This window comes from Rhyacophila brunnea, unplaced genomic scaffold (genome assembly GCF_057557595.1).
Source record: "Rhyacophila brunnea isolate RB1 unplaced genomic scaffold, BYU_Rbru_1.0 scaffold_5, whole genome shotgun sequence".
NCBI classification, from domain to species: Eukaryota; Metazoa; Arthropoda; class Insecta; order Trichoptera; family Rhyacophilidae; genus Rhyacophila; species Rhyacophila brunnea.
This window is the reverse complement of record NW_028233170.1, coordinates 4,931,646-4,945,930: the sequence shown is the minus strand read 5'-3', so window position 1 is coordinate 4,945,930 and position 14,285 is coordinate 4,931,646. Positions and strand designations below refer to the sequence as shown.

The 14,285-nt window shown below is 32.7% G+C and overlaps 1 protein-coding gene across 22 annotated transcripts in view; it reads left to right on the top strand.

Annotated features, from left to right (window-relative positions):
• mbl (splicing regulator muscleblind) overlaps positions 1-14,285 on the top strand; it is a 442,390-nt gene that overhangs the window by 410,599 nt on the left and 17,506 nt on the right. For 12 of the 22 annotated variants that reach the window (XR_015071648.1, XR_015071645.1, XR_015071650.1 and 9 more), the window contains exon 3: positions 2,724-2,918. Coding sequence is in view for 9 of the 22 variants with exons in the window: in XM_085955960.1 (XP_085812086.1) it covers positions 2,724-2,918 (195 nt within the window). In the remaining 13 variants the exon portion in view is untranslated. Of the gene's footprint in view, positions 1-1,328; positions 1,401-2,723; positions 2,919-8,754; positions 8,965-14,285 lie in introns of all 22 variants that reach the window. The other 10 variants (XR_015071642.1, XR_015071649.1, XR_015071641.1 and 7 more) reach the window with 3 other exon arrangements.

Here is a 14,285-nt window from a genome sequence, read left to right as displayed (position 1 = left end):
ACTTTCAAAATTCAAAATAATATTACATTTTTTTTTATTAATTTGGATGCAATATTAACAATTAAATTTCATACTTACTAATAAATAAACTAGACATTTTTATTGTTCCGTTACACACCAATTAAATTCTCCATCAATGAATAATATTTTTTTAATTCACATTTTGATGAGTTCGTTGACTCTTTTTCTTACACTGTGCATGATGTAAATTTAACTTTGTGCAATTGCATGACTCCTCCTTTTTGGGTTAATTTTCTAATAAAATAATATTGCCAACTAAATTTACTATACTTTTGATACAATCTTTGTTCTAGATTTTTCAGTTCTTGCATTATATTGACCTAACAAGAATAATGTATCAAAAACATTGTTGATAAACTATAGTAAATTTTGTGTGGCCACTTCGGATATAATTGTTAAGTTTTTAACTCACTTTGCTGTGTAATGATTATTATAATTTGAAATTTTCAGTTTTGCTTTTATGGTTAAATCATTTTTTTATTATTATTATTATTTGACAAGCTTCTGTCTCGTGGAGCTTTTTTGTTATACTCCTGCGATCGACACCCTCTATTTTCTCCAAAATGTGTTTATTTGCATTGCTTTTAGTTTATATACCGTGCAAATTTTAGAATGTGCATAACTAATTTTTACTCTGAAAGAGTAAAAGTTTAAAAACTGATTCCATACAGAGTTTCGCTACCTTGTTTCTATCAATATCAATCAACCATTTCATCCTTAATGAAATTAATTTCATCATTGAAAGGTTTGTTTCTGTTTTTAGTGATACAAAATTCTCACCTCCAATCCCCTTACATCACTGAATTTTACATGTCCATGGGATCATTCGTTTTTCAGTTTCAAGTTCTTGTTCATGATTTTCAATGTGAAATTTTAAACTATCTTACGGAGGAAATGGGTGTCAGTCATAGGATATTTTTCAAAATTGATCCTCTGAAAACTACCACTGACATTTGGACTATGTTACATCAAAATTACTCGATCATATCTATAACTTTCTTCATTGTACTGTGATTATTTTAATTAAATCTGGTAAACTACTAGTATATCTATTTTAATGAATTCATTCATAAATCATTTACATATTTACTGGAATTCGTCATTCCTATCATCCTTACAAGCTATCGTGTCAGAATTTTGGGTTTATTTTACATTCAACTTCTCCATCTCCTATGATTGCTATTGAATATCGTTCTGGTGTTGTCGAGTCCAAACGTCTATTAGTTCTTTTCGGGGGCTCCTGGCTGGTGGTGATGTGGTGATTCGGTGAAGTGTCGCTTTAGTGTGGCTATGTGTTGTGTGTCGAGGTGGGCGGAGCCGCGGGCGCGCCTCAGGAGTTGGCTCTGCAGCTGCCTCTCGGGTCGTTGCCGCCCCTCACGGTAAACCACACACTCTTCACACTTTACTTCAGATAAAGTAGGGCCCGTCAGGCCGAGGAAACGAATCCGGCGGCTGGTAAACACAAATCGTGATCTAAATGTCAAACATACCTGTTTTTTTTTAATACATATTAATTTTACTTTACAAACACTGTTTAAAATGTTTTTTCATCACTACAATATCATAATCGGTTATTAAATTCACTCATTCGAATTTTAATCGCAATTTTGTCTACACACTAAATCTTGACACGTGTAATTGAAAATATAAAGTAAAAATGTCTTCAAAATTAGTCAACTTTTTGTTATTGTACCCCTTTTTGTAATGCTTTTTATTTCGTTTTAATATTATCATTTGTGTTTATTAGCCGTTGGTTAAAAAATAGGTAAACTATTCATTTAATGCTTATCATTATTAATACTTATTGTTTATACATATTACCCCGTTATAATATAGTTTGCCTTGTGCTATGTTTAAATAAATTTATGATATTTTTGGATAAGCATTTTCTTTTTATACAAAACAAATTCTAATATAGATTTTTTTCAACACTTTATCTAGTTTTATATCTTTATATGATGACATATTAGATAGATAGAATGTTTTACTAAAAAAAAAAAAATATTATTATGTTTACCTTACAATATGTACCTTCTGTAAATAAATAAGATTTTGTTTAATATTATGAGGATAAAAATTTTAACAATTAGATTTAATGCTAAAATAGTGGACTCTAACAATTAAAACAAAATGTATTTTAAATAATTTTTATTTCCTTTGGCTTTTAATGTGCTTGTGTGTTTAATGCATATTATGACTTTGCAGGTCATAAATATATTTTTACTCTTAATGGGAAACGTTCTTTAGCCGCTGATGATCAATTTTTTAGTTGCTTAATCCGTCATTCAATTTTATTTCTTTGTATTTTATGTTGAATTAGAAATCTGCTTCTTTTTGTTCTGTTAATTCACAACAGCACACTTGGTTTTATTCAGTATCTTTTATAACTACCGTCAGCATTACTTCACACAGCTTTTAAAAAATTAATATTGAAAATGACGTTTAAACGTTGTTTCTATTGCGAACCCGCACTGTGTTCTAGCTAATTCTAGCATTATTAGATTTTTTAAATTTAATTTGGATATGGGAATTTTTCCCTAAATTTCCACAAACTCACCTACTAATGTGTATCCCAATTTTTTATATAACTGATATTTATTATTAGTAGGTAACTAGGTACTTACCTGTCTATTTGTCGATTGATATTTATCTCGTGCTGTTCGGTCCATTTAACAACGTTCGCTTGGCGATGAATTTTTCAGGCGTCGAATCCGTACCTTGCCGGAGTTCCAGCGGTGGGCTCGGGCTACGGCCCCTACTTTGCCGCAGGGCCCCTCGTTCCCGCCCTGGTCGGCCACGACCCCGGCTCAGCGGTGCCTTCGGCCCTCGCCCCGTCTCTGCCCCAGCAGGTCATACCCGCATCGGCGCAGAAATTGCCCCGTTCCGATAGGCTAGAGGTCAGTACACCAATTTTCTGTTTAACTCACAACATTCTATAATCTAATATTTTTTTTTACAATATAGATCTTAGGTATAGAATTTATTAAGAACGTAATGCTTTTAAAATTCAATCTGAATCCTGGTAGGTAAGCACATTAAAAATTTGTGCTTTAATATGGATACTTTAATTAATTATCTGTGTCAAAAGATTTTTTTTTTCCAATTTCATGTCAAATTTAATTATGGTGTTTGTCAAAAATACTGCTAATTCCTAAGTGTAATATTTTTAATGCATTTCATTTCCTAAAGAAAATAATATATTTTAGATACATATTCACTGTTTTTATAATATTTGTAGTTAATTTCTCATGAGCTTTTCGATTGTCACCTGGGTGAACGTAACAGTTGCAACTGTGTGTTTTTACCGCATTAATATATCTACCGTGTAGAAGATTTCTTGATTTCTTAAACGACATGACATCACTGTGCCGTAATAACTACTTTTCATTTACTCAAATTTGTATATATTGGAAACCAAAAATATTTTGATCCATTTTAATTCAGTATCTGCACAAATTTTAGTGGGTCCAAAATTCAGATTTATTTAAATCAAATAAATATAGATTTTTCAAATATTTTTTATTTTGACAAGCCTCGTTACAAGTAGCTTAGGTTAGGTATAAACGCTTTTATATATTAAATACCAACAAGAAGAAAACCTAAGTGATTAGTCACTATAATACTATGTACAATAAATTATTTGAAATGTGCATTTACTATATTATTATTAGTTAGGGTTAGGTATTCATAATATGTATATGTTTATTTGAAGTTATTTTTCGGTTTTAGTCATCCGCTTAGAACTTAATTTGTTCATTTAAAATAATAATTATTCGTGAAATTAAGGGGGATCCTTATACCAGCAGAGGCACCTAGTGGAAAAATACGAAGCTTGCAATTTGAGACATTTTTTTGATAATTTACAATTTCAACTGTATTAATTAATAAATATGTATCTGAAAAGTCAAAGATAAACTTACAATTAATTGTAAAAAAAATGTGAATTTGTTATATATTTGTCATGAATAATGTTATTATTACATTATATTTATGATTATATTTATATAACAAATTCACATACATAAAAAAAATCTTTTTAATGTTTTCAGATACATATTTATTAATTAATATAGTTGAAATTGTAAATTATCAAAAAAATGTCTCAAATTGCAAGCTTCGTATTTTTCCACTAGGTGCCTCTGCTGGTATTCTGCTGGTATAAGCATCGCCCTTAAATGAAATTATCATCATACTTTTACAAACATGTATGAGATTATATTCCGATGATAATATTTAAATTTATTCATAGTGTTGTGGATTATATTATTTTTGTGTAAAAATGTGAAAACATTTTAATTCATCTGTACAATATTTGTTATGTATGAGATTACAATAATTTTAATGTTGAAATTATATTTGAATTGTGGCATCATGAAGGATTTATGTATGTTTTTTTCCGACTAAAACGGTTCGATATTAAAACGAAACACTAAAAATGTATTTACTAATAATTATTCAGATTGATTCTTTAATAATAATTGCTTGCGTGTGAAAGGTAACAATTTCTTTTTCTTTGTAAATATTTCAAAACGTTGTTACAACATTTTACACGTTACACAGTGGATAACTGTTCTGTAATGATTTTATTTAAATTCAAATCATTAAGGGGGGACATGCTCGTCGAAGGTCAAAATTGAGATTTTATTGTATATTCAAACCATGATCCTGGACACTCCTTAAACGTTGTAGATGATCTATTTATATAATTTTAAAGCCTTATTATCCTTTATAGTTATTTTAAACATTTGATGACTGCATGAAGTATTTTTGTTACATAAAATAGTATTCTTTTAAACCTCTCGCTCTAATGTTTTAGAATATAGTCATATTTCGGTACATAACTGTGCAGTGATGTTAAGATTTTTTACATGTATTAATTTTTAAACGTATTTATAAAACCATTAGCATAATTTATTACGAGATAATTTTTGTAAAATATTCACGATAAAAAATTATATTGATAATCTCTGTGATCCCAAATTTGACAAGAATTAGGCATTTTATTATTCAAAAAATCGGCAAGAATAACACATTTCAAGATGATTATAAAGATATTTATTATAAGCTATGTCTTTGTCCATTCAAGTGTGATAAACATCTTATGAATAATGATTGCTTTATAATAATTATTGACCTAAGAATAAGGTAGTGTTTTTTTGAAATACGCCATTTCTTTTGTCATTCCCCAGTGGTTAAGCTACAACATACGGCCGTAGCCATAAATTAACAAACCATAATTGAAGTAGGGAGTAAAATGATATTAACGCGCGTGTTTGAACATGTACCGTTTAAAAAAAAAATTAAAAAAATTCGGTTAGGTACATGTTCAAACACGCGCGTTAACATAATTTTACTCCCTACTTTAATTATAGTTTGTCATTTTATGGCTACGGCCGTATGTTGTAGCTTAACCACTAGGGAATGACAAAAGAAATGGCGTATTTCAAAAAAACACTACCTTATTCTTAGGTCAATACTTATTATAAAGCAATCATTATTCATAAGATTTTTATCACACTTGAATGGTCAAAGACATAGCTTATAATAAATATCTTTAGAATCATCTTCAAATGTGTTAATCTTGCCGATTTTTTGAATAATAAAATGCCTAATTCTTGTCAAATTTGGGATCACAGAGATTATCAAAATAATTTTTTATCGTGAATATTTTACAAAAATTATCTCGTAATAAATTATACTAATGGTTTTATGAATGCGTTTAAAAATTAATAAATGTAAAAAATTTTAACACCACTGCACAGTTCTGTACCGAAATATGACTATATTCTAAAACATTAGAGCGAGAGGTTTAAAAGAATACTATTTTATGTAACAAAAATACTTCATGCAGTCATCAAATGTTTAAAATAACTATAAAGGATAATAAGGCTTCAAAATTATATAAATAGATTATCTACAACGTTTAAGGAGTGTCCAGGATCATGGTTTGAAAATACAATAAAAACTCAATTTTGACCTTCGACGAGCATGTCCCCCCTTAAAGAAACTAAACTATATTGATTGCCTCATAATAAATGATTAAAATTTCTAATTTAAATACTAAATCAGTAAATATGTATTTTTTTTTTTGTTCAATTCTTTCTGTAGAATCGTTATCGGTAGACATGAAATAAATACTAGTGTGATAAATTATTTTCATAATCTATTTATATGACAATATCTCTATATTATGTTATATACTTTTATAATATTCATATAAAAGCAATGCTTATTATAGAAAATTTATATTATAATTATATAATATATAGTTGGGTTGTTTAGGTTTTCGGTTAGCATAGTTAAAATATATTTGTTTTTAATAATTATTGTGTGGCAACAAATTAGGAAGTTCAATGGGTTTTACACATTTTTTTAATTTTTTATTTTTAGTTTTATTAGTTTTTTTTTTTTTTTTTTCTTAGTATCAAAGATATTTGCATGTCAAAGGTAGACAGAAAGAGGTGTGCAAATTTTTCAATTATACATTTTGTTTGGTTATTCGACTGTGTATTTTTATAACTTGATTATTATTGTTTAATTTCCATGATTTATTATGGTTGGATATTTTGTATATTTTATCGTTTCGAACAATATGTACATATTTTATGGATGTATTTTTTTTTTTTGATGTTTTTTACTTTTGTTACTTTTAACATCGTTATTTTCAGATTTTAGTTAACACAAAATATGCCCAGCGTGTTGGCTCACTTTTAGCTACGGGGTGTCACATCGCCAATCCATGATATATATTTTTTTTTGTTGATTTATTATAAATATATTATAAAACTACATAATAATCAACCCTACACCTTACGAAGACATGAAGTATCTTTTTCACAGCATAATATCGATCACAGAAATCTTGTATAATAGTCATAATTTATTATAATAATAGTGAATATTAAATATTAGAATCATACTGAAAATAATTAGATTTTATTAGTTTCTCATTGGAAATTGAATATGGATGTAATTATAGTTTGAACAATTTTTAAAACAAATAGTATCTTGAATAAGTAAGTACATAATTTAATTTAATAAAATTTGATGTATTTAAAGTATTAGCCTCATCATTGATTTATTTTAATTGTGCTGAAACTACCAGTCAATGTGACAAATAGAATTATATCACTGAAGATGAGGCATGTTGCTATACTGTGGATTTGCTTCTGAAATTTTATTCATTCTATATTTACGTCTAAGAAATTCATATTCCTTTTAGATTCACCTGATATCGATTAGTTTTTAGATCGCTGGACATAGGCCTTTAATAATAACGTAAATAGGTAAAGTAGGAGACGACTCGTGATTTGGTGTATTTTGTCACATAGCAATCAGATAACTGTACCCGAGACCGGTGATAAACAGAAACAAAAAGTACGAATTAATGACACTATCCCATTAAATTAGTAAATTATTTTTTTTGATGTTTTGGTACAATAAAATTAGTACTTAGTATTTTATTACAAAATTACAAACTACCTATGATATTATAAAAAAGAAAATCATGCCAGAAAAAGGTTTAGTAGTAATTGTTAGATTCAGCGACGTAGTTGTGGGAACGCATTAAAACCTTTCTTTCAATATGGAACACCACCATTAACATTCCACATTGTGTACAAATTGCACATAATTATAGATCAAACTTTTTTTTTTGTGTAAAATGAATAATATAAAAAATCCTGTTTCTTTTGGGTGCATTGCCCGATTAAATCATTCGCTTGTGTTGATTCGCTGACCGAGTGGCTAAATTCTGACTGACTTCTTTCTGAAATTCTTAGTGGTATTGAAAAGTTTAAATGTGGGATTAGGTGTATTAAAATTAATCAGAGCTCCAAATTTTTTTTATACAGCACTACACCACTGATCAGACTCAATATTTGTAGAGTTTTCTGAAGCTCTACTCAATATGCTGTATTACAAAATAAAACTAAGACATACTAGGATTGCATCTGAATTTTATCACTATACATAAATATGTAATTGTGTGCTCTTTGTTTCTGTTTATACAAAAGTATAGTTAGGTAATCTGCCGGTCTCGGGCGGAGCGACTCGGAGCATGCCGTCACGCCCTGCTCTTGCTACTCTTCTATCATCCCTTCGACAAACCGTTTCCGCCATACTGTTCAAATGCACGAACGCTTCATGTTGCCGATTACCAAAAACAAACCTAACAAGTAATCTCGCTTCTAACCCCTAATAACCGCGGACGTGTCCTGCCTGGGAGAAAAATCTCTGCTCCATACATTATTGGGTGATGTGTTAATTAATTTTGGTGAACTGGTTCTTTATTCATTATGTAACTCTTGTTTTCGGTGGTGATTTAAATAAGAATTTTGAATTCATCGCTTTCTCTAAATGCTAAATGTTCATGTTAAAAATTCAAATATAAGTAATTAGTGTGTTTACTCAATGGTATTCTGAGTTAGCTGTCTCCCAGGCGATACGCGAAATGTGTCAGTTGCGTCACACATCTGCGGTTAAGAATCCTATCGTCTCATAACCCGATGCGTGAAAATTCATAACCGCGGAAAAGATGACGGTGAAGGTGTGTACGTATGCTGTCAGCGTGTGGATGTTTGCGAATGCCGTCTTGTGAGAGTGCGAGCGAGTCGGGGCGGGTGGGGACGGTCGCGCCGCGGCCAGTCTGCGACGCGTCCGCTCGCCACCCGCCGGCCGGCATGAAAGCTCAGAGCAGTGAAGTGAGAGTCGCGGGGTGCTGTGGGTGTGCAGGTGTGCCGCGAGTTCCAGCGCGGCGCGTGCAAGCGGGCGGAGGCTGAGTGCCGGTACGCGCATCCGGCGCGCGCCGTCGCCGCCCACGACGACGGCTCGGTCACGGTGTGCATGGACGCGGTGAAGGGCCGCTGCGGCCGGGACCCCTGCCGCTATTTCCACCCCCCCCTGCACCTGCAGGCGCACCTTAAGGCGCAGGCGAGAGGCGCGGTACGCCACCCCACCTTCACTCCACTCCCCCCTATGCCACCGACACCCGCCTATCCCGATAACGCACGACACGAGCGCATCACCTGACACCCCAATCTTTTTTTGTTTCTGTTACCTATCAGCTTTCCACATCCACTGACTTGTGCTGTTTGATGCCGCATTTCCTAATTGCAGCATTTTTCTGATGATCACTCCGGATGAAACGGCGCATAAAATTATCTTGTCTCACTTTATAAAAACCACTTTTATATGAATTTTTCTCTTATAATCATTGAAACCTTTCCATGCCAAACTAAATTTTTAGTACCTAAGATATATTTTCTATAGAGACAAAACAATCTAAAATTTAAACTATTACTTTATCATTATTCTTAATTTGCTATTTGACAGTCAATACTTATCAATCAATTAACTCCACATAAAAATGTGTGGCGTTGAACACAGTCGTTTCACTCGGATTCATTGTAAGAAAAGTGCTAATGAATTGTGTGTTGTGTGACATTGACCGTAAAAGCCAGCAAAGCACCGTGGGCCTGGCCGATGTGTTTCTTACGTTCACCGCTGACCTTCAGTTTGTTTGGGTTGTCGTGAAGTTCTCCTCTCCTTGTCTTCTCGATGTTTCGTTGATTTGTTTCCCTTACTCACTTTTTGTTTTCTCTTCCCCTGGTCCGATTTTATGGTAGTCGCTAGCTGTTCCACATTCCGTAGTAGTGGCTTTGTGTATACCGTTTAGATTTGTGTGTTAGTGACCGTAGACTCTACTGCGATATGTAACCTGATGCAATGACTTTACTTGCTGTGCCTCTTCCGCAAATATCTCCACCGCAACCTTTAGGGCATTCATTGTGGTCAGTCCAGTGTACCGTGAATCATGCAGATAAAATTTTAACTATTTAGCATGCCTTAAATATTTTATGAATCCACCAGGCTCTTAAATCTCAATTTATCCAGCATTTTTTTACTTGTCTTTTATTATTCTAACCTTTTGGCCTATTGAACCATCTGTAGGGTTATCTACTTTTCACCAATTTGAAATCATCAAAATATTGTAAAGTAAAATTAACTGATTAAATACTATTTTATAGTCAACCTAGTTAACTTAAATTTACCTATTTTTTACTTATAATTTTTATTTGTGCCCTGAACAATACAGAAAATTATTGCTTCAGTCAACTACGCTTGGATCTTGTTCTTTATCTAAAGCCGCATTTAGACCAAGCGAGCGAATATTTGTTCTTCCCCCACTCCAGCAAAATTCTCTCAGTTTTTGTTGAGCGAGCATAAGAATTTCGCTGGAGTGGGGGAAGAACAAACATTCGCTCGCTTGGTCTTAATTTGGTTTTATATAAAGAAGCGTTCTGGTATGAAGAATTACCCCAAGTACTTTCAATAAATAGCTTTTAAAAATTGTGATATGTTTTAAATATTAACCATTGATAACATTTATATAGATTAGGTAATGATGACTAAAAGGTAAATTATAGTATGTTTATTCAGGGTATTTACTTGTTTGGCAGTCTTATTGCAGAGTTGCATTATTATTCGAAATTGTTACAGCGATCGGCTGTTATTGTTTTGTTTCACGGTACACTCGATCATCGCACACAAATGAAGTCAGCCGCAGTGCACCCTGTCATTAGTCAAACAATGTAATATATTCTTCCTAGTTATATTGTGCCCCCTCTCCTCTCCTGTGTGCGTTCCTATCAGGGGCACAGCTCGCTATCGCTATGTCTATCTCTGCGCTCTGTCTATCTGTCTCTCTCTATCCCCGCTGCAGTCCCTAGCCCCGGCTGTGAGTTTAGCAAGAGTCCGCCTGATGTGTTGGCAACGCGGCCAACCTGGATCAGGTGCCCTCTCATTCCGTACTCCGATCGACGAAATTCAAATACTCGCCATCGCAAAGTCACAATGAGTGCGGAGACTGTCCGATAAAGCATTCAAATTATATTCCTAGATACGTGGCCTAAAAACATGAATAACAATATAAGATGGTCAACTTCTACAAAGCTGCAGTTTTACTCTTTTTGAACACCGACCAATCAAAGGATGTTTGTTTTTTTTGAAGGATTATCACTTCATAAACCGTTGCTGTATGATTGGTTTGCCGAATAGACCAAATGTCAAATGTTCAGCAAATTTCATTATCCTATATTTAAATACATGGAGGTATTTAAATTGTTGTTTTTACAGCATGTGAATGCTGTATTCATTACAAAGTAATTTAAAGAAAAGGATGGTTCTGGTCCATTTAGATACAAAAAATCATTCTGCATTAAAAAGTCGATTACGACAAAAACGTATATTCGACAAACCAATCTATAGTGACGAAACAGTAAATGCCACTAATTAATTTTCATTTTCCATTACCATTCACTGTCAATGTAGTCTTGAAAACAGTTAACAAACAAAAAGCTAATATATATGTGTTGGATTCAATATAATTGATATTATGCAGCTTTTCCAATAAAATTCTTAGATTAGATTAGATCAATTCGTAGATTGACACTTAAATTTTATATCCAAAAGGATAAATGAATTTCTTCAAATAAATAAGATCATCCATACCTCCCCAGTTATACAGCATTTTTTTTTAGTTTTTTGTATGTGGCAAGTATTTATGTCGGTGTGGGCAGCGGCATGAGAGGGCAAGAAAAGAAATCCAGGTTGAAGTCTTGAAAACAGAATATGTCCCTCGATCGATGCTTTAAGTCTTGCACACCATCCTCTGTACATACGAGAAACCTCAAAGCATCCTCTTTTCCTTGGCGAGTGGCGCGACGAGACGTACCGAGACGGCGGCCACTTGTCAAAAAGTTCACACACGGCGGCGGATTTCAAAATTATAGACACGACGTCACGACGGCGGAAGCGAAAATTTATTGTTTACTGTTTTGGAAAATTTTCAGAAAAATTTTGGCTCTCGATTTCTGACTGGGGTTTATTTTTGTGTGAGAAACGTAACATATCTTTAGAATATCTATATCTGTTTGTATCTTATTCGATGGACTGAACGTGTGAATCGAATTTTCATGATTGAATATTTGAAGAAACAATTTTTCTGTTAATCATTTTGTTTCTGACTGTGAAGCGAAGTAACTCGTTCATTGCATCGTGGTCGACATATCTAGATTATATTTTTATGATTGTACTATAATGTACCATCCATTCGCAACAATCATTGTGAAATGACATTAATATACAAGATACAAGTATTTCTCATGTATTTATAAATAAGAATGAGAGAGATTGTAATAAATTGCCAATGTATGGTACATTGAAACTTCTTCATCTTACTATACTATCTTATTATTGATTGAACCCACATCATTACATTTTTACACGTTAATGTTAATTTTATTAAACTTTAATATCTCTGTATTCTATTATTATTTACTCAAATATTTTTTCAATTTACTTAATTAGGTACTTATAGTTGATTTTATAAACTAGTTGAATTTTATTTGTAATTTTAATATTGTATCATAGTGTTTGACAAAAACTTTACTAACAATATTGTCTTATTTCAATAATACTTGTCTTGGTTTATTTTGTTTTCTTTATAAATTCTGTACAAATTGAGTGTTAGTAGGTACAAACTATTGGTATAATAATATTACATAATATATTATATTTTATAATATGAATATTGTATATCCTTTCCAGGAAATCGGCTAAACAAAATGGGCTATCTATTGATTCTGAAACGCTTTTTTTTGTAGGATTTCTGTAAATTATAACATTCTGTATTTTAGTATATCTAAATATATAATAAAATAAAAAATTGACACGGGATACGATCAGCAGAAAGCCCAAGAGTAATTTAACGAGTCGGAAATTGGACCGCGGTCTTTGGATTCGAAACTCATCTCTCACTAGCGACCGCTTTACTAACCGACAGCGGTGGACCTTCGGAAGGGCCGTGGCCTCGTTTATTTCGTTATATGAAATTGCCTCTTTTATGTTATTTCTTATTTTAACAAGGCTTTTGTATCACGCTTTTCGATATTACCGAGGGCCGGGGCGTTCGCCCCCGCCCGCACTCTCAATGCTTTTATCGATACCACGCGGATCATTCACTATCGGACCAGTCTCTAAAACACGCACGTGAACGACTAATTTCATCCTAATCTTTAATACAGATGTATTCCATATTATGCTTATGCACTTATTAATCAATGGACCTGATGTAATAAATTTTGTCTCACCCCAAGCACACTGTTGAAGCTCCAAGATAGTTATTATTATCATGTCGCTATTGCATGTCTGTCGATGCACATAATATAATTTCCCAACTGATTTTCTTCCACTTTCCGTTAATTGTTTCTAAAAACATCAAAAAGCTTTCGCTTATCTAGGTGTACAGTAATAGCAGACGGAACGGTGGACAAAATATTAAGCCCTTCTCAGAAAGGAATTCAATTTCAAAAGGATAAATGAACTCGAGGAGATGCTGTGCGGATTTTCATTCCTGGTCCGATAGGGTCCGATTACGGCGCCATCTGCCTCTTGGCAACTCGTCAGCTCAAAACAACAAGACTCCGGCAAAAGTAAAACTTCTTATTCGAAAAGATATTTATGAAATAATAATTTTATCTGTCAAAATTTGTTATATAAAATGTCAATTAATGTGTATCTTCATCTAATATGGTATTTATTGGTTCTGAAAGATCAAACTAAAGTAACTTATGTCTATTGCTATTGGTTCTGTTCCGTTTTTTTGGTAAATTTTCTATGTCATGCGTTTATTGAATTTATAAATTCTCTATAAACATGTAGACTTTACCAGGAATTGTTTGAAGGGATGTAGTATTTTAAATTGCTATAAATGAGTAGATTTTGCTAGAGGGGTAGTTTGAAGGGATCTTGTTGTTTAATTGTCTATGAATAAGTAGAATAGGCTAGAAACAACACCATTAAGGAAATTCTGTTCATAAAATGTCTCCATAAATAAGTACATTTTGCCAGAATTAGTTTGAAAGGATTTTATTGTTGAAATCTATCCACGAATAAGTAGATTTTGTACAGGAAGTTTTATGGAATTTGTAATTAAAATATCTGAATAAATAGATTTTGCCAGAATTAGTTTGAAAGAATACTGTTGTTGAAATTTCTCTATAAATAAGTAGATTTTGCCACACTTAGTTTGACGGGATCTTGTTGTGGGTTGAAGAGGCGGTGACCGGCGTGTGGGTCACGTCCGAACATGTAGCCTATGTATATACTGGTATCCGTATCCGTATACATGATGATCATGGATCTAATTTGATTTGTGTCCCCCTGTCCCGCCCCGTGTCGTGTGTGGTGCTGTGCTTGCTTGC